Source organism: Salminus brasiliensis, chromosome 15 (assembly GCF_030463535.1).
Source record: "Salminus brasiliensis chromosome 15, fSalBra1.hap2, whole genome shotgun sequence".
In the NCBI taxonomy this organism is placed as follows: Eukaryota; Metazoa; Chordata; class Actinopteri; order Characiformes; family Bryconidae; genus Salminus; species Salminus brasiliensis.
This window is the reverse complement of record NC_132892.1, coordinates 36,117,462-36,143,143: the sequence shown is the minus strand read 5'-3', so window position 1 is coordinate 36,143,143 and position 25,682 is coordinate 36,117,462. Positions and strand designations below refer to the sequence as shown.

The 25,682-nt window shown below is 47.0% G+C and overlaps 1 protein-coding gene and 1 long non-coding RNA gene across 2 annotated transcripts in view; one reads left to right on the top strand and one right to left on the bottom strand.

Annotated features, from left to right (window-relative positions):
• Positions 1–257: 257 nt before the first annotated feature.
• Positions 258–25,682, top strand: part of LOC140535619 (uncharacterized) — a 35,771-nt gene continuing 10,346 nt past the window's right edge. Inside the window, exons 1-25 of the mRNA XM_072657015.1 lie at positions 258–452; positions 556–711; positions 920–1,053; positions 1,213–1,346; positions 2,138–2,232; positions 2,319–2,622; positions 10,861–11,121; positions 11,287–11,428; positions 11,528–11,611; positions 11,695–11,851; positions 11,934–12,142; positions 12,234–12,334; positions 12,527–12,645; positions 12,767–12,922; positions 13,394–13,608; positions 13,747–13,832; positions 13,945–14,072; positions 14,282–14,407; positions 14,604–14,797; positions 14,915–15,009; positions 15,149–15,279; positions 15,389–15,513; positions 16,552–16,669; positions 25,052–25,264; positions 25,477–25,647. Of these exons, the coding sequence (XP_072513116.1) occupies positions 258–452; positions 556–711; positions 920–1,053; positions 1,213–1,346; positions 2,138–2,232; positions 2,319–2,622; positions 10,861–11,121; positions 11,287–11,428; positions 11,528–11,611; positions 11,695–11,851; positions 11,934–12,142; positions 12,234–12,334; positions 12,527–12,645; positions 12,767–12,922; positions 13,394–13,608; positions 13,747–13,832; positions 13,945–14,072; positions 14,282–14,407; positions 14,604–14,797; positions 14,915–15,009; positions 15,149–15,279; positions 15,389–15,513; positions 16,552–16,669; positions 25,052–25,264; positions 25,477–25,647 (3,849 nt within the window). The remainder of the gene's footprint in view (positions 453–555; positions 712–919; positions 1,054–1,212; positions 1,347–2,137; positions 2,233–2,318; positions 2,623–10,860; positions 11,122–11,286; positions 11,429–11,527; positions 11,612–11,694; positions 11,852–11,933; positions 12,143–12,233; positions 12,335–12,526; positions 12,646–12,766; positions 12,923–13,393; positions 13,609–13,746; positions 13,833–13,944; positions 14,073–14,281; positions 14,408–14,603; positions 14,798–14,914; positions 15,010–15,148; positions 15,280–15,388; positions 15,514–16,551; positions 16,670–25,051; positions 25,265–25,476; positions 25,648–25,682) is intronic.
• LOC140535877 (uncharacterized) lies at positions 16,894–22,647 on the bottom strand. The gene is made up of 2 exons (XR_011977557.1): positions 22,203–22,647; positions 16,894–18,223 (listed from the first exon to the last, which is right to left on the bottom strand). It is a non-coding gene; the product is annotated as an uncharacterized lncRNA (long non-coding RNA).

Sequence of the window (25,682 nt, the reverse complement as noted above, 5' to 3'; positions counted from 1 at the left end):
AAATATTTTTTAAATATTTCTGTGTGTGTTTCAGTCCATAAGGAAAATATATCTCAGGTCATTCTTGCCATTCCTGAGGATGAAGAAGACCCCAAAGAGAAAGCTGAGAAGTCTACACCTAGCGTCCACATTTGGAAGATACAGACGTTCTGCAGGTATCCAGAATTAGCTGTGTAACTATGCTGTGGTCATGTGTTTTTAGTGTATGGGTGTGTATAACACATGCATAATTATTTTATTAGATTATTAATTATGTTATGGGTTCTTCAGAGTGTACTTTTGGCAACATCACATCCGTGACGATCGAGGATGAATCATTTCCTTATGACTACGACTCCACCCAGTTTGACTTGTGTCTGGACATCACAGTCCTGAGTGATAACCTGGCAGCTGTCACTGACAAAGTGGTGGACACCAGCATGCAGATGGTCATTCTGGACAAACTGAACCAGGTCAGTGAATATGTGTGTTACTGGAACATCTCCTGGTATTGTAGATGATGTCCACATTGTTTTATCAGGTGTTTGAACTGATTATATGTTTGTGTGTTTTTAGCTGTACCCATCCGGCCTTCCAGAGAGAGTAGTACAGCTACTGGGCTCCACATCCCGTGTAGCCAATATTAGTGACATCAACAAGTGGAGCATCACCACAACTGACACACTGTCCTTTTTGATGGACGCATATAATGGAGAGTGGACTTCAGAGCAGGTAATGTGTCTAAGAATGTTTATGTGAAGTACTGCAATTTAAGTATTTTACTGTGGACTAAAATATAACCAATAATATCAGCTGACGATATTTGCTGACTGACTTCACAAAAAACACAAGGTGGTGCTAGTAGCATGGAGGAAGTATCTGAAATGTGTGTTTCTCATACACTCTGTTTGCATCATCTGTGAATGTGTGTGTGTTGTAGAGTAAAGCAGTGATTATGAAGTATCTCAGTGTGGAGGGAAACACTCTGGGAACCACTGAACTAAATGCAATTGGACCCAATGTCTGTTCTTTGGACGTCAGTGTCCTCGAGAACATCGCTGCTGCTAGTCTGGAGTAAGTACACAAGCATGCACTCACTTAAAGATACCTGCAGATATACATACCAAAAGCACAGGATTTAGCTGGGTATGCCAGTACGCTGTATACGGAGTGTGGTCTAGTCCATGTTGTTTAGGTGGAGAACTCATGCAGTGTTTGTTTGTCTTTGTGCAGAACCGCAGATCCTTTGAGTATATCCTCATGCTCTATTGCTCAGAAATCAGCTCTGTACAACGTCGCCAAATCCTCATACAGCAGCAAGCGCAGCAACCCCATAGCATTCTACCTACTCATGAGAACTTACCTGGGTAACACACACATCTATAAACACACACACATAGTGATATACCTTTACTAGTGTTGTACTCTAGGCCATTAGAGGTGAGTTTGTGTCAAGACCAAGACTTTCAATAGCTGAGCCAATACTGAGCCCAGATGTGGCTAAAACCCTTAATAACACTTAATGTATCTTAATTGCAACTGAACTCTAAGCTGAATGTAAATGATTGTCTGTTGAATGTAACCCTTCTCCTAACCCTTACCCTAACCCTAACCCTACCTTTAATGTTTAGGTTCAGGTAAGGGTTTAGGGTTGATTTAAGAGTAAGGTTACATCATAGTACAGTGACTATTTTATTGCTTCTATGGTGGCTTAAAAGGAAACAATAGAGAGTTCAACTGTTCAGCTCATTGATTATTTAGCCTTAAACCTGACTTATTCAAAGATCACAGAAAAATGTATTTCAGTTAACTAATAATTCATTACTAATTTTTAACTAACCATTTCTGAGTGCACCTCACCCCGAGACAGAGACCGGGTGTTAATGATCTCTAGCCCAAGACCAGACTCGAGAACTACAACATTGACCCTATACCTTTATACACCTCTATTAACCCAAAAGCAGAAGAACAGTTGGCTCAAAGCCAGATAAATATACCCCAGTGGGGGTTAAATTTTGTTTATTGCACAGATCAGATCTATCTAACTGTGTTTAAGGCAGGTGGGCTAGATTCCAAGCTGGAACAGCAGGTCTTTTGAGTTTCTCTTAATGTTTGAAAACCCAGTTTCATCATGTTACTGGTTTGTGTGTGTGTATAGGTGGAGCTCCACTGGAAGATATAAGAGCTCTCTCTACTCAGAACATCAGCATGGACATCAGCACCTTCCTCAGTCTGAACACTGATGTTATCATGGTATGAAATTTTTTTTTTACTAAAATTGAATCGGAAATAAAATCTCCTGATATGGGAGTTTTGAGCCGAAAGTGTTTGTGTTCCAGAACCTGAGTGTGAGTGAAGTGCAGGATCTGATGGGGGTGAACATTGCAGATCTGAAGCTGTTTCAGGACTCTACAGTAGTTCAGGACTGGGAGACTCAGCAGAAACAGTCTGAACTGAACACCCTGAATATCGGCCTGGTTCGGGGTATAAACGACATCACCAGCTCTACATCTGCTCCGATCACCAGCAGTTTCATTACCGACACTGACACCACCCTTACACCAAGTGACACCACCACCACTCCTACTGACACCACCACCACTCCTACTGACTACACCACTCCTACTGAAAACACCACTCCTAGTGACACCACCACTCCTAATGACACCACCACTGCAGTTGACACCACCACTACTAATGTTGAAACCTCCAATGCACTTGACACCACCACCACTGCAAGTGGCACCAACACCACTGCTGCTAAAACCATCACCACTACAGTTGACACCATCACCACTGCTGTTGAAACCACCACCACTACAGTTCACACCACCACCACTGCTTTTGACACCACCACCACTGCTGCTGAAGCCACCACTACAGGAGTTCAAACCACCACCACTGCTGCTGAAACTACCACCACTGCTTTTGAAACCACTAACACTGCTGCTGCTACCACCAGCACTTCTGTTCAAACCACCACCACTGCTGCTGAAACCACCACCACTGCTGCTGAAACCACCACCACTGCTGCTGAAACCACCACGACTACTGCTGTTCACACCACCACAACAGAAATTGACACCACCACCACTGCTTCTGAAACCACCACCACTGCTGCTGAAACCACCACCACTGCAAATGACACCACCACAACAGAAATTGACACCACCACCACTGCTGCTGAAACCACCACCACTGCAATTGACACAACCACCACTGCTTTTCAAACTACACCTACTGCTGTTCTCATCACCACCATTGCAGTTGACAGCACCACAACAGCAATTGACACCACCACCACTGCTTCTGAAATCACTACCACTGCTGCTGAAGCATCCACCACTGCTGCAGAAACCACCACCACTGCAGTTTTTTCCTCCACTGCGCTTGACAACACATCCACTGCTGCTGAAACCAACACCACTGCAGTTGACACCACCACAACAGAAATTGACACCACCAACACTGCTTTTGAAACCACTACCACTGCTGCTGGTACCACCACCGCTTCTTTTGAAACCACCACTGCAGTTGACACCACCACAACAGAAATTGACACCACCAACACTGCTTTTGAAACCACTACCAATGCTGCTGGTACCACCACCGCTTCTTTTGAAACCACCACCACTGCTGCTGAAACCACCACCACTGCAGTTGACACAAACACCACTGCTGCTGAAACCACCACCACAGAAGTTGAAACCACCACTGCTGCTGTAACCACCACCACGAATACTGCTGTTCAAACCAATGCCATGGCAGTTGACACCACCACAACAGATATTGACACCACAACAACTGCTTCTGAAACCACCACCACTTCTTTTGAAACCATCACCACTGCAGTTAAAACCACCACTGCTGCTGTAACCACCACCACGACTACTGTTGTTCACACCACTACCACTGCAGTTGGCACCACCACAACAACAACTGACACCACAACAACAGCAATTGACACCACCGCCAAGGCAGTTGACACCACCACCACTGCTTTTGGAACCACTACCACTGCAATTGACACCACCACCACTGCTGCTGAAACTACCACCACTGCTTTTCAAACAACACCTACTGCTGTTCTCACCACCACCATTGCAGTTGACAGCACCACAACAGAAATTGACACCACCACCACTGCTTCTGAAATTACTACCACTGCTGCTGAAGCATCCACCACTGCTGCTGAAACCACCACCACTGCAACTGACACCACCACAACTGCTGCTGAAACTACCACCACTGCTTTTGAAACTACAACTACTGCTGTTCACACCACCACCACTGCAGGTGATACCTCCACAACAGAAATTGACACCACCACCACTGCTGCTGAATCCACCACCACTGCTGCTGAATCCACCACCACTGCTGCTGAAACCACCACCACTGCTGCTGAAACCACCACCACTCCTGCTGAAACCACCACAGCTGCTTTTGACACCACCACAGCAGCTGCTCACACCACCACACCCATTGTTGACACCACCACACCCGCTGTTGATACCACAACAGCTGCTGTTAACACCACCACAGCTGCTGTTAACACCACCACAGCTGCTTTTGACACCACCACAACTAATGTTGACACCACCTCAACTGCTTTTGACACCACCTCAACTGCTGTTGACACCACCACCACTGCTGTTGACACCACCACGGCTGCTGTTGAAACATCCACAACTGCTGGTCACGCCACCACAGCTGCTGATAACACCACCACAACTAATGTTGACACCAACTCAACTGCTGTTGACACCACCACGGCTGCTGTTGAAACATCCACAACTGCGGGTCACGCCACCACAGCTGCAGATGACACCACCACCACTGCTGTTGACACCACCACAACTAATGTTGACACCACCACAGCTGCTGTTGACACAACCACAACTAATGTTGACACCACCTCAACTGCTGTTGACACCACCACAACTGCTGTTGACACCACTACAACTGCTGCTTTTGACACCACCACATCTGCTGTTGACACCACCACAGCTAATGTTGACACCACCTCAACTGCTATTGACACCACCTCAACTGCTGTTGACACCACCACAGCTGCTGATGACACCACTACAGCTGCTCTTCACACCACCACACCTACTGTTGACATCACCCCGGCTGCTGTTGAAACATCCACAACTGCTGGTCACGCCACCACAGCTGCAGATGACACCACCACTGCTGTTGACACCACTACAACTGCTGTTGACACCACCACAGCTGCTGTCCACACCACCACAACTGCTGGTGACACCACCACAGCTGCTGTTGAAACAACCACAACTGATGATGACACCACCACAGCTGCTGTTGAAACAACCACAACTGCTGATGACACCACCACAGCTGCAGATGACACCACCACTGCTGTTGACACCACTACAACTGCTGTTGACACCACCACAGCTGCTGTTCACACCACCACAACTGCTGGTGACACCACCACAGCTGCTGTTGAAACAACCACAACTGATGATGACACCACCACAGCTGCTGTTGAAAGAACCACAACAGCTGATGACACCACCACAGCTGCTAATGACACCACCTCAACTGCTGTTGACACCACCACAGCTGCTGTTTACACCACCACTGCTGCTGTTCACACGACCACCACTGCTGCTGATTACACCACCACCACTGCTGTTGACATCACCACAACCAATGTTGACACCACCTCAACTGCTGTTCACACCACCACAACTAATGTTGACACCACCACAACTAATGTTGACACCACCTCAACTGCCGTTGACACCACCACAGCTGCTCTTGACACCACCACAACTAATGTTGTCAATACCACAACTGCTGGTGACACCACCACAGCTGCTGTTTACAACAGCACTGCTGCTGTTCACACGACCACCACTGCTGCTGATGACACCACTGCTGCTTACACCACCTCAACTGCTGTTGACACCACAACAGCTGCTGTTGACACCACCACAACTAATGTTGACACCACCACAGCTGCTGTTGACACAACCACAACTAATGTTGACACCACCTCAACTGCTGGTGACACCACCACAGCTGCTGATGACACCACTACAGCTGCTCTTCACACCACCACACCTACTGTTGACATCATCTCAACTGCTGTTGACACCACCACAGCTGCTCTTGACACCACCACAACTAATGTTGTCAACACCACAACTGCTGGTGACACCACCACAGCTGCTGTTTACACCACCACTGCTGCTGTTCACACGACCACCACTGCTGCTGATGACACCACTGCTGCTGACACCACCTCAGCTGCTGTTGACACCACCACAACTAATGTTGACACCACCACAGCTGCTGGTGACACCACCACAGCTGCTTCTGAAACCACCACCACTTCTTTTGAAACCACCACCACTGCAGTTAAAACCACCACTGCTGCTGTAACCACCACCACGACTACTGTTGTTCACACCACTACCACTGCAGTTGACACCACCACCACTGCTTTTGGAACCACTACCACTGCAATTGACACCACCACCACTGCTGCTGAAACTACCACCACTGCTTTTCAAACTACACCTACTGCTGTTCTCACCACCACCATTGCAGTTGACAGCACCACAACAGAAATTGACACCACCACCACTGCTTCTGAAATTACTACCACTGCTGCTGAAACATCCACCACTGCTGCTGAAACCACCACCACTGCAACTGACACCACCACAACTGCTGCTGAAACTACCACCACTGCTTTTGAAACTACAACTACTGCTGTTCACACCACCACCACTGCAGGTGATACCTCCACAACAGAAATTGACACCACCACCACTGCTGCTGAATCCACCACCACTGCTGCTGAATCCACCACCACTGCTGCTGAAACCACCACCACTCCTGCTGAAACCACCACAGCTGCTTTTGACACCACCACAGCTGCTGCTCACACCACCACACCCACTGTTGACACCACCACACCCGCTGTTGATACCACAACAGCTGCTGTTAACACCACCACAGCTGCTGTTAACACCACCACAGCTGCTGTTGACACCACCACAACTAATGTTGACACCACCACAACTAATGTTGACACCACCTCAACTGCTGTTGACACCACCTCAACTGCTGTTGACACCACCACCACTGCTGTTGACACCACCACGGCTGCTGTTGAAACATCCACAACTGCTGGTCACGCCACCACAACTGCTGGTGACACCACCATAGCTGCTGTTGAAACAACCACAACTGATGATGACACCACCACAGCTGCTGTTGAAAGAACCAGAACAGCTGATGACACCACCACAGCTGCTAATGACACCACCTCAACTGCTGTTGACACCACCACAGCTGCTGTTTACACCACCACTGCTGCTGTTCACACGACCACCACTGCTGCTGATTACACCACCACCACTGCTGTTGACATCACCACAACCAATGTTGACACCACCTCAACTGCTGTTGACACCACCACAACTAATGTTGACACCACCACAACTAATGTTGACACCACCTCAACTGCCATTGACACCACCACAGCTGCTCTTGACACCACCACAACTAATGTTGTCAATACCACAACTGCTGGTGACACCACCACAGCTGCTGTTTACAACAGCACTGCTGCTGTTCACACGACCACCACTGCTGCTGATGACACCACTGCTGCTTACACCACCTCAACTGCTGTTGACACCACAACAGCTGCTGTTGACACCACCACAACTAATGTTGACACCACCACAGCTGCTGTTGACACAACCACAACTAATGTTGACACCACCTCAACTGCTGGTGACACCACCACAGCTGCTGATGACACCACTACAGCTGCTCTTCACACCACCACACCTACTGTTGACATCATCTCAACTGCTGTTGACACCACCACAGCTGCTCTTGACACCACCACAACTAATGTTGTCAACACCACAACTGCTGGTGACACCACCACAGCTGCTGTTTACACCACCACTGCTGCTGTTCACACGACCACCACTGCTGCTGATGACACCACTGCTGCTGACACCACCTCAGCTGCTGTTGACACCACCACAACTAATGTTGACACCACCACAGCTGCTGGTGACACCACCACAGCTGCTTCTGAAACCACCACCACTTCTTTTGAAACCACCACCACTGCAGTTAAAACCACCACTGCTGCTGTAACCACCACCACGACTACTGTTGTTCACACCACTACCACTGCAGTTGACACCACCACCACTGCTTTTGGAACCACTACCACTGCAATTGACAACACCACCACTGCTGCTGAAACTACCACCACTGCTTTTCAAACTACACCTACTGCTGTTCTCACCACCACCATTGCAGTTGACAGCACCACAACAGAAATTGACACCACCACCACTGCTTCTGAAATTACTACCACTGCTGCTGAAGCATCCACCACTGCTGCTGAAACCACCACCACTGCAACTGACACCACCACAACTGCTGCTGAAACTACCACCACTGCTTTTGAAACTACAACTACTGCTGTTCACACCACCACCACTGCAGGTGATACCTCCACAACAGAAATTGACACCACCACCACTGCTGCTGAATCCACCACCACTGCTGCTGAATCCACCACCACTGCTGCTGAAACCACCACCACTCCTGCTGAAACCACCACAGCTGCTTTTGACACCACCACAGCTGCTGCTCACACCACCACACCCACTGTTGACACCACCACACCCGCTGTTGATACCACAACAGCTGCTGTTAACACCACCACAGCTGCTGTTAACACCACCACAGCTGCTGTTGACACCACCACAACTAATGTTGACACCACCACAACTAATGTTGACACCACCTCAACTGCTGTTGACACCACCTCAACTGCTGTTGACACCACCACCACTGCTGTTGACACCACCACGGCTGCTGTTGAAACATCCACAACTGCTGGTCACGCCACCACAGCTGCTGATAACACCACCACAACTAATGTTGACACCAACTCAACTGCTGTTGACACCACCACGGCTGCTGTTGAAACATCCACAACTGCGGGTCACGCCACCACAGCTGCAGATGACACCACCACCACTGCTGTTGACACCACCACAACTAATGTTGACACCACCACAGCTGCTGTTGACACAACCACAACTAATGTTGACACCACCTCAACTGCTGTTGACACCACCACAACTGCTGTTGACACCACTACAACTGCTGCTTTTGACACCACCACATCTGCTGTTGACACCACCACAGCTAATGTTGACACCACCTCAACTGCTATTGACACCACCTCAACTGCTGTTGACACCACCACAGCTGCTGATGACACCACTACAGCTGCTCTTCACACCACCACACCTACTGTTGACATCACCACGGCTGCTGTTGAAACATCCACAACTGCTGGTCACGCCACCACAGCTGCAGATGACACCACCACTGCTGTTGACACCACTACAACTGCTGTTGACACCACCACAGCTGCTGTCCACACCACCACAACTGCTGGTGACACCACCACAGCTGCTGTTGAAACAACCACAACTGATGATGACACCACCACAGCTGCTGTTGAAAGAACCACAACAGCTGATGACACCACCACAGCTGCTAATGACACCACCTCAACTGCTGTTGACACCACCACAGCTGCTGTTTACACCACCACTGCTGCTGTTCACACGACCACCACTGCTGCTGATTACACCACCACCACTGCTGTTGACATCACCACAACCAATGTTGACACCACCTCAACTGCTGTTGACACCACCACAACTAATGTTGACACCACCACAACTAATGTTGACACCACCTCAACTGCCATTGACACCACCACAGCTGCTCTTGACACCACCACAACTAATGTTGTCAATACCACAACTGCTGGTGACACCACCACAGCTGCTGTTTACAACAGCACTGCTGCTGTTCACACGACCACCACTGCTGCTGATGACACCACTGCTGCTTACACCACCTCAACTGCTGTTGACACCACAACAGCTGCTGTTGACACCACCACAACTAATGTTGACACCACCACAGCTGCTGTTGACACAACCACAACTAATGTTGACACCACCTCAACTGCTGGTGACACCACCACAGCTGCTGATGACACCACTACAGCTGCTCTTCACACCACCACACCTACTGTTGACATCATCTCAACTGCTGTTGACACCACCACAGCTGCTCTTGACACCACCACAACTAATGTTGTCAACACCACAACTGCTGGTGACACCACCACAGCTGCTGTTTACACCACCACTGCTGCTGTTCACACGACCACCACTGCTGCTGATGACACCACTGCTGCTGACACCACCTCAGCTGCTGTTGACACCACCACAACTAATGTTGACACCACCACAGCTGCTGGTGACACCACCACAGCTGCTGATGACACCACTACAGCTGCTCTTCACACCACCACACCTACTGTTGACATCACCACGACTGCTGTTGAAACAACCACAACTGCTGGTCACACCACCACAGCTGCTGATGACACCACCACAACTGCTGTTCACACGACCACCACTGCTGCTGTTGACACCACCACAACTAATGTTGACATCACCACAACTAATGTTGACACCACCTCAACTGCTGTTGACACCATCAAAACTAATGTTGGCACCACCACAACTAATGTTGGCACCACCACAACTAATGTTGACACCATCACAGCTGCTGGTGACACCACCACAGCTGCTGATGACACCACTACAGCTGCTCTTCACACCACCACACGTACTGTTGAAACAACCACAACTGCTGGTCACACCACCACAGCTGGTGATGACACCACCACAGCTGCTGTCGACACCACCACAGCTGCTGTCGACACCACCACAGCTGCTGTCGACACCACCACAGCTGCTCGTGACACCACCACAGCTGCTCTTCACACCACCACACCTACTGTTGACACCACCACAGCTGTTGATGACACCAATACAACTGCTGTTGACACGACCACCACTGCTGCTGATGACACCACCACAACTGCTGTTGACCCCAACACAGCTGCTGATGACACCACTACAGCTGCTGTCGACACCACCACAGCTGCTGATGGCACCACCTCAACTGCTGTTGAGACCACCACAGCTGCTCTTGACACCACCACAACTAATGATGTCCACACCACAACTGCTGGTGACACCACCACAGCTGCTGTTTACAACACCACTGCTGCTGTTCACACGACCACCACTGCTGCTGATGACACCACCACCACTGCTGCTGACACCACCTCATCTGCTGTTGACACCAACATAGCTGCTGTTGACACCACCACAACTAATGTTGACACCACCACAGATGCTGTTGACCCCACCACAGCTAATGTTGAAACCACCACAACTGCTGTTGACACCACCACAGCTGCTCTTCACACCACCACAGTGTCTGCTACTACCACCACTGCTATTGACACATCTAGGTCTTGTGAACGTGTAGACAGGTGAGCTTTGGTTTTTAACAAAAAAAAAAACAATTACGACAAAATATTAAAAATTATGAAAGATATAAAATGTTTAATGTTACATTGTTTCCCCAACAGTCGTCCACTTGAGTCTCAGCTCCTGTCTGGAGAGACCTCAGCAGTGGTCTGTAACTTCCCTATCTCTGATTATGCCTGTTCATCAGTAAGTCTTTCATTAGCCAGATGTAAAATATCTCAAATGTAGGGATTTTTCTACTTCATCAACTTTTTCTACTTGTTTTTCTTTCTTTCAAGGCTGCAGTCCTGTCTTCCAGAGATCTCACCACTCTTCTATCATGTAAATTATCAAGCAACATCAGTGAATCCAAAGCAACTTGGACCCTTTTCTTCCAAAGATTTTCAGCACCTCTGGAGGAAGCTCTGGATGCATACTCCAACATGGTAGATAACTCTGAGTAACAGATTAATACCAGCTCAACATTTGATTGATACTGAACATTGAAACACCCACTTTCTCTCACAGACCCTCAACTTCAGTGTGCCTGACCCTCATGTTCTTGATGCCATTGGTGAGGTGAAGGTCAACAACTTCAGCGCTGCTCAGCTTACGGATGTTGCATTCATTACCAAGTGGTTCCAGATCAGGCTCAGACCATTTTTGTCATCAGTGTCTTCAGACTTCCTCTCCAGTCTCAGTTCCAAGAGCTTCAGCTGCCAGTCCTACCAGGCTGTGTAAGTATGGAGACTGAAATGTATGAAATGATGCTTATGAGGAAAAGCAAACAATATATCACCACTTCTGATCTCGTCCCTTCAAAATTAGGGTGGAGGCTTTTAGTTCTCAAGAACCTCTTATGGAAGAGAAGAAACTGTCCATCGTCTCAGATTTCATCCTTCCCTTCCTCTCCAGAGCTGACCTGTCAGGTATGTAAAGCAGTGTTACTCTAACTGAGCAGTCCTACCTTTAGAAGAATGTGTGTTAGCTTGTTAAATAAGTCACACTGACTTAATGCAGAGATTCGGTTCCTGGCTGTCCTGTTATTGTTTAGGATCCTGGGTGTGTTTTTGTTTGTGTGTATGAGTTAGTGGTCTGTGTAACACACCCTGTGGTTTTAGGTCAGTCCTGTGTGCAGTCAGTGAGCAATGACTCTGACTGGCTGGTGAAGAATTTTGGCCGATTCAGAAGTGTGGCCTCATTCTCTGATTTCATCAGGCTGAAGAGAGACTTCAATGGAGTGAGTTCCCCAAAACTTACCTCAGCACCTTCTGATGACTGTTCTGTTGAGACACAGTAGATTAGAAAAGCATGACTGTCTTGTGTTCAGGGGTTGGTTTAATAGTAGCTCTCTCTCTCAGGTGAATGCAGCAGAAGTTCTAACTCCAGCCCAGTTGGCAGAACTGTGCTCCGAACCCTCTCGACTCCGAGGTCCTCAGGATGTTAACACTGTGATGGCAGCAATTAATCCAAACCAGTTTGACTCCTTCTTCAACATCCTCACTCCCAACATCCTGGTACTTACCCTTTCTCTGCTTCATTGCTGTCATAGATTTTCTGATATAATGAACAGCAGATGCTCATTCAAAACTCATCCATTTCTTACAGTTAATGAATTCAGTCTGTCTTTTTCTGTTAAATGTAGATGTTTTATTATTCTCTCTAATGAGTAAAAGATAGATGAGTGAAGCACACTGGTGGGGTGTAAATGGCTTTGATATTAGTCAATAGCCTGGGTGAAAATAGAGTCAGATAGAAGCACAAACATGAAGGTTCCCAGAGAAATCAGTGCCCCTCCGCCCTACCATCAGCAAACCTGAGTGAACAAGTTCATAAGCAATCTGGGACAAACAAACAAACAAACATGAATAAAAACTGAAATGGAGAATAAAGTCTGTAAAGCTGCCTTTAAACAGGAAACTGAGATCCTATATATGCAGTGCATGTTATTTTAACCTCTTGTTACCTCTAAATCTCTCTGTGTTAAGAAAAACGAGTCCCTGCACTCCCCTGAGGTGAAGGGAGCGTTCCTCCAGGCCGTTATGCTGAGAGAGGGTCTGTCCTCTGCAGCAGTGTCTGATTCAGAGGTTCTGCAGTGGGTGGATGTTCGGCTCGGACCCTTCCTCTCCAGCCTCTCCTCTGCAGATGTAACACCGTACTTCAACATTATCAGAAACCGGACCTGCAACACCAGCCAGACAGCGTAAGAGACACTTCTAGTGTTGCTGAGTGTTTAATGTGGGATCATATAAAGAGGGGAAGAGAGGGAGGAGGTGTGGAGTCTTGTGTGTTGAGCTTTGTGTAGCACGGCTGTGATGAACTATTTCCTGTGCTGTAACAGAGTCAGCAAGTTGGACTCTCTGAGATCAGCTTTCAGCAACGACATACAGGTTCAGATCTACAGCAACATCCAGCAGCTCCTCACAGGTATAACACACACTCCCTCATGCTCACTATTAAATAAATAAATAAATAAATAAATAAATAGAAACATTGTTTTGTTTGGTTGATTTGTTTATTTGCTGTTTTTGCTCTACAGAACCGAATGGTCTGCGTTGCTACAGCGGCGGGAGCTTCTTTGTCTTCCTCAGGACCTCCTTCCTCAGTTTTGGATTTCCTGACCTGAGCGGCCTTCTGTCCATCATCCCAGCCAGCCGACAGCAAGAGGTACTGCTGCTTTAAACCTGAGAGGAAAAAGCAAGTTTCAGAGTCAGCCAGTCACACAGTCACTGAGCCAGTCATTAATCCAGCCTACAGTCCTTCAGTAGCACTGTTCCTAACCAGCCCATGAGTAAACCAGTCAGTCCAATAGTGAGCGTTTATCCACACACCCCTCTCTCTATAGTGAGTGTGTTGATCTCCTCTCTGTTCTGTAGCTGTTGGGCTCCATCTCTCCAGGAGAACTGAGGGAGTTTCTGAAAGGGTCCAACACAGTCAGGAACGGGTCAGATCTCTGCACGCTCCTCAACAACTACAACAGCACCAACCAGTACCTGCAGACGGTACACCTGTGCTCATCTCACCTTTCTCCCTCTACCTTCACTCTCAGTCTTCTCCATCCATTCAGTCCTGCTGTTTCTCCCTCAGTTTGACTCTTTCAGATGGATTTAATGCAGTAATCCATGTTTAAAGCTCTCTTTTCTGTTTCTCTCCATTCCTCTCTGGACCTCTGCTTCCTCCCTCTGGATCTCTGTGCAGGAGCCGGTTGTGTCTGCAGCTGTGGGCAGGCAGATGTTGGGGTGTGTGTGGTCTGGTGCTCTCAGTGTGTCGTCTCAGGATGAGGTGGATCAGTGGTTTAATGTCAGACTGGTTCAGTACCTGCCCTTCCTCAGCTCTCAGCTCATCAGCTCCACTCAGCTCAGCGGCGCCTCCTGCCTGTCATTCAGGAAAATGTGAGTCTCTGTTTGGAGTAGTGATAAACTGTTGTATCATGGTTAATAATGATCTTTCTGTTTGATCTTTCTGTCTGAATGATCTTTCTAATTGATTGTTATTATTTTTATGATCAGGGTTTCAGTCCTGGGGAAGAACTATAATTTCTCAGCCACTGATTTCACCCCAGCTGATGTCTACAGCTCTATAAAGACATATCTGAACAGCAGTGGTAAGCACAGCTATGTTGATCTTGTTCTGTCTCTCCCTCTGTATGTTCATCTGTGCTCTGGAGACTCTACACATTTAGTAAGTGTGTATACATGTGTGTGTTTCTGTGGTTTATGTGTGTGTATGTGTGAACCTTGTAGATGGATCTCCTCGCTGCTATAACTCCTCTGATCCCCTTCTGAACTCCACTGCCTGGTTCGCCGACAACATTGGAGTCTTCATCACCTTCATCACCCTCACTGACCTCCAGTCCTTTGTATCAGAGAGCAAGGTAACACTCACCCAAACACACTTATACAAACACACACTTATACACACACTAATACACACCTATACACATCTGTTCTCCCAGTTTACTGAGGTTTGATTGTGTTGTGTAGATCGGTGTGTTCCTGGAAAACTCTCAGAATATCCAGCTGTTTAACAACACAGGAATTCCTGCCAACGTCATCAAATACTACAGCTCACAGCTCTACATCCAGAAACCTGACTACAACCCCCTCAGGTAAGACACTACACACTACACACTAAATACTACAGCTCACAGCTCTACATCCAGAAACCTGACTACAACCCCCTCAGGTAACACACTACACACTACACACTAAATACTACAGCTCACAGCTCTACATCCAGAATCCTGACTACAACCCCCTCAGGTAATACACTACACACTAAATACTACAGCTCACAGCTCTACATCCAGAATTCTGACTACAACCCCCTCAGGTAACACACTACACACTAAATACTACAGAACTACATCCAGAATCCTGACTACAACCCCCTCAGGTAACACACTACACACTAAATACTACAGCTCACAGCTCTACATCCAGAAACCTGACTACAACCCCCTCAGGTAACACACTACACACTAAATACTACATCTCACAGCTCTACATCCAGAATCCTGACTACAACCCCCTCAGGTAACACACTACACATTAAACACTAAATACTACAGCTCACAGCTCTACATCCAGAATCCTGACTACAACCCCCTCAGGTAACACACTACACACTACACACTAAATACTACATTTCACAGCTCTACATCCAGAATCCTGACTACAACCCCATCAGATAACACACTACACACTTCACACTAAATACTACAGCTCACAGCTCTACATCCAGAATCCTGACTACAACCCCCTCAGGTAACTCACTACACACTAAATACTACAGCTCACAGTTATACATCCAGAATCCTGACTACAACCCCCTCAGGTAACACACTACACACTACACACTAAATACTACAGCTCACAGCTCTACATCCAGAATCCTGACTACAACCCCCTCAGCTAACACAATACACACTAAATACTACAGCTCACAGCTCTACATCCAGAATCCTGACTACAACCCCCTCAGGTAACACACTACACACTACACACTAAATACTACAGCACACAGCTCTACATCCAGAATCCTGACTACAACCCCCTCAGGTAACACACTACACACTAGATGTTCTATATACTGTATCTGTTTGTTTGTTTAGATGTGTATCTGATTGCCTGTGTTTTTTGTGTAGGTTGCCAGGTGTGCTTCTGTGTGGAGCTCCTCGATCTACCTTTGTTTCTCTTGGAGCTACAGAAAGTCAGAATATTCTGTTGAGCATGAACCAGTTCTGCCCTCAAATCAGTCCAGAGGTAAATGACCTAATATTCTTGTCCAATAATCTAAGTGAATCAGAATCTCAGAATCTCTCTTTTTTTTTACCAAGTATGTTACACATACAAGGAATTTGTCTTGGTGAGAGCAACACGTATGACAAGTAACAAAAAACACAGAACACAGTCTTAAACTAAAGGAAAATGACACTAAACAATAAATAGGGTAGGGGATAAATTAAAAAAGTAAAAAGTACTTAAGGTAATAAAGAGCTGAAAATATATTTACAGAAAAGTACATCTGTACAGGTGTGCAAATAGTCATAGTGCAAATAGGCAGAGTGCAAAATAGCTGTTCAGTCCGGTTTGGTACAGTTCAGTTTTATGTTTTGATGTTTTATGTGGTTGAGGAGCGCTACAGCTCTGGGGAAGAAGCTGTTAGCATGGCGTGTTGTGCTGGTTTTTATGGATCACAGTCTTCTACCAGAGGGGAGTGTCTGGAAGAGGAGGTGTCCAATGTGAGGGGTAAGATGTAATCTTGCCAGCCCGCTTCCTCACCCTGCTGGTGTAGATCTGCTGAAGTGATGGCAGGATACATCCAATTATCCTCTCTGCTGTCCTGATGATGCGCTGGAGTTTGGTTCTTTCTTGTGAGGTGGAGGAACCAAACCAGATAGTTATGGAGGCTGTGATAATGGACTCGATGATCGCTGTGTAGAACTGGATCATCAGGTTCTGTGGCAGGTAGAATTTCTTGAGCTGTCTCAAGAAGAAGTCAAGTCAAGTCAAGTCAAATTTATTTGTATAGCGCTTTTTACAACTGTTGTCGTCACAAAGCAGCTTTACATAATTATTACTTAATAAAGAACAGAGACAGAGAAGAAAGAAGAAATAACATGAAGCGTCAAAGACCCCCGTGAGCAAGCCAACGGCGACAGTGGCAAGGAAAAACTCCCTCAGAGCTGGAGGAAGAAACCTTGGGAGGAACCAAGACTCACAAGGGGGACCCATCCTCCTCTGGCCAGACTGTTTTAAACATTAATGATAAAAATGACCAAAGCAGATACAACAGAAAGTTAATAGTTGTGATATTAATAGTGTCAGACAGGCACGAGTCCATCTAGGTTTCAGCACGGCCACCAAACAGGCAGCAGCGGCTGGCGGGTGAGCCATGGGTGGTGGCGGGTTGGGGGGGACCCGCTGGCTGGACTGGTAGGTGGCAGCTGGTTAGATGCAGGTAGAGGGGACCTCAGCGGGCAATCTTCCTGCAGATCGGGCTGGGTGGCCATTTACTCGGGGAAGGTAAAGAGAGAGAAGTTAGTTCTAAGAGGAATTTTATGGAGTGCAGAGAATGTTGATCATCAGCATCTGGGTATGTCTGATGACTCCGGCAGGTCTGATTATCACAGCATAATTAAAAGGAGAGAGCCAGAAGGTAACACGGACACGGGCGTACCCTGAGAACACCAGCATCTATCTGCTCCACCGTCAACAAACCTGAGTGATCGCGTGTAAGCAGCGAGACGACAGCTCCAGCATCTCAGAGTACTACAATTCCCTGGGTCCGCGAACCCCTGGACCTGCAGCCCTTATCTAAGAAACATTAATTACCAAAAGCTAAACTAAACATATAAGTTTTCAGTTTAGATTTAAAGATTGAGACTGTGTCTGAGTCCCGAACATTATCTGGAAGGTTATTCCAGAGCTGGGGGGCTTTATAGGAAAAGGCTCTTCCCCCTGCTGAGGTTTTCAGAATTTTGGGAACGCGTAAGAGGCCAGCACCCTGAGATCTAAGTAGTCTTGATGGTTCGTAATATACTATAAGATCCTGCAGGTACTCAGGAGCGAGGCCATGTAGGGCTTTATATGTTAATAAAAGAATTTTGTATTCAATACGGAATTTAACTGGGAGCCAATGAAGTGCTGATAGAACTGGACTGATATGGTCAAATTTTCTAGTTTTAGTAAGGACCCTGGCTGCAGCATTTTGCACCAGCTGAAGTTTATTGAGGTTTCTGCTGGAACAACCTGACAGTAACGCATTACAGTAATCTAGCCTTGAGGTAATAAAAGCATGTACTAGCTTTTCTGCGTCTTGTAGTGATAAGGAGTTTCTTAGTTTGGAGATGTTCCTAAGCTGCATAAAGGCTGTTCTACTAATATTAGCTATATGTTGCTCAAATGATAAATCTGAGTCGAATGTGACGCCAAGATTTTTAGCTGCTAAACCAGGAATGATGGGAGAATCTGCCAAGTCTAACATTAAGTCTGAGAGTTTAGTTCTAGAGTCTTTTGGACCTAAAAGGAGAACTTCGGTTTTGTCACTGTTAAGGAGAAGGAAGTTATGTGACATCCAGAGTTTTATATCCTTTACACAGTCCTCCATTTTCTGTAGTCTAAATTTATCGTCAGGTTTGGCTGATATATAGAGCTGTGTGTCATCTGCATAGAAGTGGAAATTAACGCCATGTCTGCTTATAACTGAGCCCAGTGGTAACATGTATAATGTAAATAATAGTGGTCTTAAAATTGAGCCTTGCGGAACTCCATATCTTACTTCTGTGTAGTTTGAAGATAAATCATTTATCTTTACAAATTGGAAGCGTCCCGTTAGATATGATTGGAACCATGATAGGGCTGTCCCTGTGATTCCAACCATTTTCTCTAATCTTTCTAGTAATATAGAATGATCTATTGTATCAAAGGCTGCACTGAGGTCTAGTAGGACTAATAAAGATACGTAGCCTTGATCAGAGGCAAGAAGGAGATCATTCGTAATCTTCACTAGGGCTGTCTCTGTGCTGTGATTGAGTCTAAATCCAGACTGGAATTTCTCATACATGTCATTTTTACTCAGGTATAAGCAGAGTTGTTGGGCCACAGCTTTTTCTAATATCTTAGATACGAATGTTAAGTTTGAGATGGGTCTATAATTAGATAATACGCTAGGATCAAGATTTGTTTTTTTGATTATTTTAAGGGTTTGGGGTACATGCCCAAGGCTAAGGGATGAATTTACAATTGTTAAAAGAGGTCCGATTATAATTGGGAGAATTTCTTTTAGCAATTTAGAGAGAATCGGGTCGAGTGTACATGTTGTACAATTAGCTGAGGATATAATTTTTTCTAGTTCTGGCTGTGGAAGTGGGTAGAAGGCTTCCAGCCTTTGTTCTACAACTAAGTTTTGTTCTAAAGCAACTACATCAGGTGACGGCCATGTTTGATTTAATAAGCAGGGTTGGATTTGTTGTCTAATATTTTCTATTTTATTATTAAAATAGTCCATAAAAACATGACTAGTTAAAGATGTTGGGATCTGGGGTTGAGTATCTGCCTGGCTTTTAGTAAGTTTAGAGATCTCAGTAAAAAGAACTCTGGGATTGTTTTTGTTTTTCTCGATCAGCGAGGCCAGATATGCTGAGCGAGCTTTAATGAGAGTCTTTCTATGCTGACTAAGGCCGTCCTTCCACGCAGAGTGGAACACCTCTAGTTTGGTCGTCCGCCATTTACGCTCTAGTTTCCGCACTGTTTGTTTTAAGGTACGAGTTTGATCACTGTACCACGGTGCAAGCCTTTTTTGCCTCATCATTTTATTTTTGAACGGTGCTACTTTGTCTAAGGTTGATCGGAGGGTATTCTCTAGATCGTTTGTTAATTTGACGAGCTCCGTTTGGTCTGACGGAGTGTAAGCTAAGGTCGATAGGGGTGGGAGATTTTTAGTAAACTGTACAGCTGTCATTGGTGTTATTGTGCGCTTTAGGCAGTGTTGGGGAGAAGAATTTACATTTTGCCTTAGATGTAGCTCAAAGGAGATTAGATAATGATCTGATATCACTGAGCTTTGAGGTAGAATATTTAGCTGATCAATGCTAACACCCAGGGTCAGGACTAAATCTAGGGTATGATTACAGTAATGTGTGGGTCCAGTTATGTTTTGTATAATGCCGACAGAATCTAAAATTGATACAAACGCCTTTGTTAATGGATCGTCTGCTTTTTCAAAGTGAATATTAAAATCTCCTACTATTATAACTTTGTTGCTGCACACTGCCAAGTCTGCAGCAAAATCACTAAATTCTTTTAAAAATTCAGAGTAGGGCCCTGGAGGCCTATAAATATTAATCAGTGAGAAAACATTTTTATTTGTGGCTGGATTTGATATATTAATGTAGATAAGCTCAAAAGAAGTGAAGGTGTTACAGTGTTTTTGAATAATCTCTAGTGTATTCTGATAGATTATACATACTCCACCTCCTCTGCCTGATAATCTAGGGCTATGTACATATTTATAGCCTGTGGGGGGGCTTCATTTAGAGCTATATATTGATCAGGTCTAATCCAGGTTTCGGTTAGGCAGAAAACATCTAGTTTCTGATCACATATAATTTCATTCACGATCACTGCTTTTGAGGTTAGTGATCTAATGTTAAGTAGACCGAGCTTTAGGTCTGAGGTGCTGGTGTTATCGTTGAAATGAGAGATTTTAACACTGATTAAAGTATTAAAACGAGCTGATCTAGATGTTCTCTGTTTGGTTTTAATTCGGGGCACAGACACAGTCTCAATACGGTGAAACCTGGGTGACTCCTCAGAGCCTCAAAGCAGCTCGCAGACGGTGGGTTTAGCCTGTCTGTCTGCGGCCTGGTCTCGGCTCTGGATTGTCAGCAGTCCTTTACACTCCTCTGCGACTAACTAGCAGACTATGCGCTATGCTGCACGAAAGTAAGGCAGCACCCTCCAGCGTGGGGTGGACACCATCCCTACCTAAAAAACCAGGCTTGCCCTCAAACTTTGACCAGTTATCTATGAAGCCCACATGATTTTCGGAACACCACTTGGACATCCAGCGGTTCAGCGCTGTGAGTCGGCTGTAGGACTCAGCGCCGCGCCTCATTGGGATGGGACCAGAGCAAATTACGGCATCGGACATCGTCTGGGCCAGTTTAACCACCTCTTTAATATTATCCTTAGTTATTTCTGACTGCCGCAGACGGATATCATTGGCCCCTACATGAATCACTATCCTCGAATATCTCCTGTTTGCTAGCCGCTTAAGGTTGCCGCTAATGTCCGGCGCTCTGGCTCCCGGTAAACAGCTAACGGTCACTGCTGGAGCCCCTAAAGGACTAGCTATCTTCACGTGTCGAACAATAGAGTCTCCTATGACCAGAGTACTGTGAACAGGCTCCTCAGCGGGTGTTTCGCTGAGCGGGGGGGGAGCGTGGTGTTCCGGTGGGCTAGCTTCGGCCTTAGCGCTAGCATTAGCCTTAGCTTTCCGGCTATGCCGCCGAGACGTCACCCATTCGCCCCGCTGTGAGGCTCTAACGCCGGAGTGGGGGGGGTGCTAGCTCTCCCTGAGGCAACGGGGGGCAACTCTTGCTCTCTATCCTTCAGTAACCCCATGATGCTCCACCTCTAACTGGTCCACCTTTTCCACCAGAGAGCTAACTAACTCACATTTAGTGCAAACACTATCATTATCACTAGCAGTGGGAAAAGGGTCTAGACTAAACATGCCACACTTCTCACACTCAAAAAGTCCAGCAACAGCCATAATAACATACAAACTTACCGCTTTCAGCTGATTTAGGCACCGAAATAAGGTTGTTGTGGGGTACTCCGCTTTTTTAATAAACCTGTGGACTGTAAACACAATCTAAAAGCAGTTACGAGGAAAAGCGCTAGAAAGTGATAGAAAGCAGAAAGAACAAACTAAACACGGAGACAGTGATTCCTCCAAGGACCGGGTCTGGAGTAAGGATTTCCCACCAGGATTTCCCAGAACATTCTTTGTTGAGCTTTCTTGATGAGGGAGATGGTGTTTTTCTCCCATTTCAAGTCTCTGGAGATGGTGGTGCCCAGGAACTTGAGTGACTCCACCATGGATACTGCAGTGTTGTTGATGTGAAGGGGGGGAAGGGTGGGTGGATTGCGTCGGAAGTCCACCACCATCTCTACAGTCTTTTCTGTGTTTAGCAGCAGGTGGTTGTTGCTGCACCAGGACACCAGCTGCTCAATTTCCTTTCTGTAAGCAGACTCATCATCGTTGGCTATGAGGCCCACCAGAGTGGAGTCATCTGCAAATTTCAGGATCTTTACAGCTGGATCTTTGGAGACACAGTCATTAGTGTAGAGGCTGAAGAGAAGGGGTGAAAGAACACAACCCTGAGGGACTCCAGTACTGAGTGTCCGGAGGTCTGAATTGTGCTTCCCCAGCCGCACCTGCTGTCTCCTGTCTGTCAGAAAATCCACGATCCACCGACACATGGAGTCTGGCACTGACAGCTGGGAGAGCTTGGCCTGAAGAAGCTGCGGCACAACAGTGTTAAAGGCCGAGCTAAAGTCCACAAACAAAACCCTAGCATAGTTTCCATGGCTGTCGAGATGTTGCAGGATAAAGTGCAGGGTCAGGTTGACCACATCATCGACAGACCTGTTTGCTCAGTACGCAAACCGCAAGGGGTCCAGCAGGGGGTCTGTGATGGACTTCAGGTGGACTAGGATCAGGCGTTCAAAGACCTTCATGACTACAGAGGTCAGGGCGACAGGCCTGTAGTCATTCTGTCCGGTGATGGTGGATTTCTTGGGAACTGGAATGATCATGGAGGTTTTGAAGCAGGCTGGAACAGAGCAGAGTTCCAGTGATCTGTTAAAAATGTCTGTAAACACTGGAGCTAGTTGGTCACAGCAGTGTTTTAGGGTGGATGGAGAGACTGAGTCGGGCCCGGGGGCTTTCCTCACCTTCTGTCTGCTGAAGAGCCTGTGAACATCCTGCAGGTGGATGCAGAGATGAGCAGGAGGCAGAGGTGAGAGGGCCAGTGTGGGGGTGGAGGTGGAGGGGGGTGATGGGTGGTAGACGGTCTGATTGTCTTTTGTGAGTTCAAATCTGCAGTAGAACTCATTCAGGTCGTTGGTGAGGTGTCAGTCGTTCAGGAGGAGGGGGTCTTTCTCACCTTGTGACCAGTGAGAAGCTCAAGTCAAGTCAAGTCAAGTTGGTTTTATGGTCATTTCAACTACATACAGAGTACACAGTGAAACGAAACAACGTTCCTCCAGGACCATGGTGCAACATAGGCAGTGCACACAAGACACAAGTGCAACACAAACAAACAAGTGCAGACAGACACCACAACACAGTACAGACCAGAGAATAATAAATAATTGCTGAAGGCCTTTCCAGGCTGAAGATGGGTCGTTAGCAGTGATGTGTCTGTTCAGCTGCTCTGAGTACTTGCTCTTCGCAGCTCTAATCCCTTTCTCCAGTCTGTATTTGGCCTCCTTAAAGACAGTTCTATCTCCACTCCTGAACGTTTCCTCCTTTTCCCTCCGAAGCTGTTTGAGTTCAGCAGTAAACCAGGGTTTGTTGTTACTGTATTTCACCTGTGATTTAGTTGAGATACAGCTGTCTTCACAGAAACTGATGTATGACGTCACAGTGTCCAGGCCGTCTGTCGCCTCCTCAAACACAGCCCAGTCTGTGGATTCGAAGCAGCCCTGCAGCTTCTCAATGTCTCCACTGGTCCACCTCTTCACTGTTGTGATGACCGGCTTGTTGGTTTTGAGTTTCTGCCGGTAGGTTGGAATGAGGTGAACGAGGCTGTGATCGGAGAGCCCGACAGCTGCGCGCGTGACCGCGCGATAGGCATTCTTGATACAGGTGTAGCACTTGTCCAGTGTGTTGCCTTCTCGTGTTGGACACGCGATGTGTTGTCTGTATTTGGGCATCTCCTTCGTGAGGTTCACACTGTTCAAATCCCCCAGAATGATGAGGAGTGAGTCCGGGAACTCCCGCTCCACCTTCGTGATCTGTTCCGCCAGCTGTTTCAGCGCGTCACTCGTGCACGCGCTTGGCGCAATGTAGGTGCCGGCTAGGATGAACGAGCTGAACTCTCTGGGCGAGTAGAACGGCCTACAGGTTATGAACAGAGACTCCAGATGAGGGGAGCAGGATTTTAACAGTACCGTAGTGTCTCTACACCAGCGCTCGTTGATGTAGAAGCAGATTCCTCCTCCTCTGCTCTTGCCGCTGCGCTCCGCGTCTCTGTCCGCCCTGTGCAGCTGGAAGCCCGGGAGGTGCAGCGCGCTGTCCGGGGTCAGCTCGGTCAGCCAGGTCTCCGTGAAGCAGAGCGCAGAAGCAGCAGAGAAGTCCTTGTTGGTTTGGTTGAGCAGAAGTAGTTCCTCAGTTTTGTTGCTGAGTAATGAATAATGACGGTAGAGGTATGCGAGCCCCGCGCCGCCTCAGACGCACGAGCGCGCCGCTCGTCTGCCCCTGCGCCGGTTTCTCCACAGTTTCCTGGCGAGGCCGAGCGCGGTCAGCGCGGCTGTGGTGAGGATCTCCGCACCAACTGAAGTGATCAGTATCTTCTCTGTTCTGTAATGATGTAACAGAGGGAGTTACCTATAATCCTTCTCTTCTCTCAGGTGAGAGCAACTCTGGTGGCAAAGCTCCCCACAATATCCACATCCACCATCCAGACACTTGGAAACCAGAGCATTGGACTGACTGAGGGCCAGTTAACTGCTGCTACCCCCAGTATCATTAACAACACTGTGACCACACTCAGCATCATCACAGGCTGGAACCAGGGTCAGACCAATGCCATCATCCAGAGCATCACTAGTGCAGGCTTCAATGTGAGTGTACATTTGGATTTATTGCAGTGTTTGCAACCCTTAACATAAAACATTAGTGGTTTGTGATTGTGGGTGCTTCCACTGGTTGAGATGTTAGGGGAAACTAATTGTGATGTGTCATAATGTATTTTATTTTATTTGTTTCTAAATCCAACTCTTCACCTAATGCCTTAAATTAAAGCTGATATTGAATATTGAATCTGAATTTACAGATCAACAGTGCCTCTTCTCTGGTGACTCTGGGTACACTTATCCGAGGAGTTCCCTCAGAAACCATCTCCAGCATCCCACCCTCTGAGCTTCTGACTGTATCTCAGAATCCAGCATTCATCAACAACATTCTGACAGCACCAGTGATTGTACAAGAGACATACGTCCAGCAGGTAATCACACACACACACACACACACACACACACA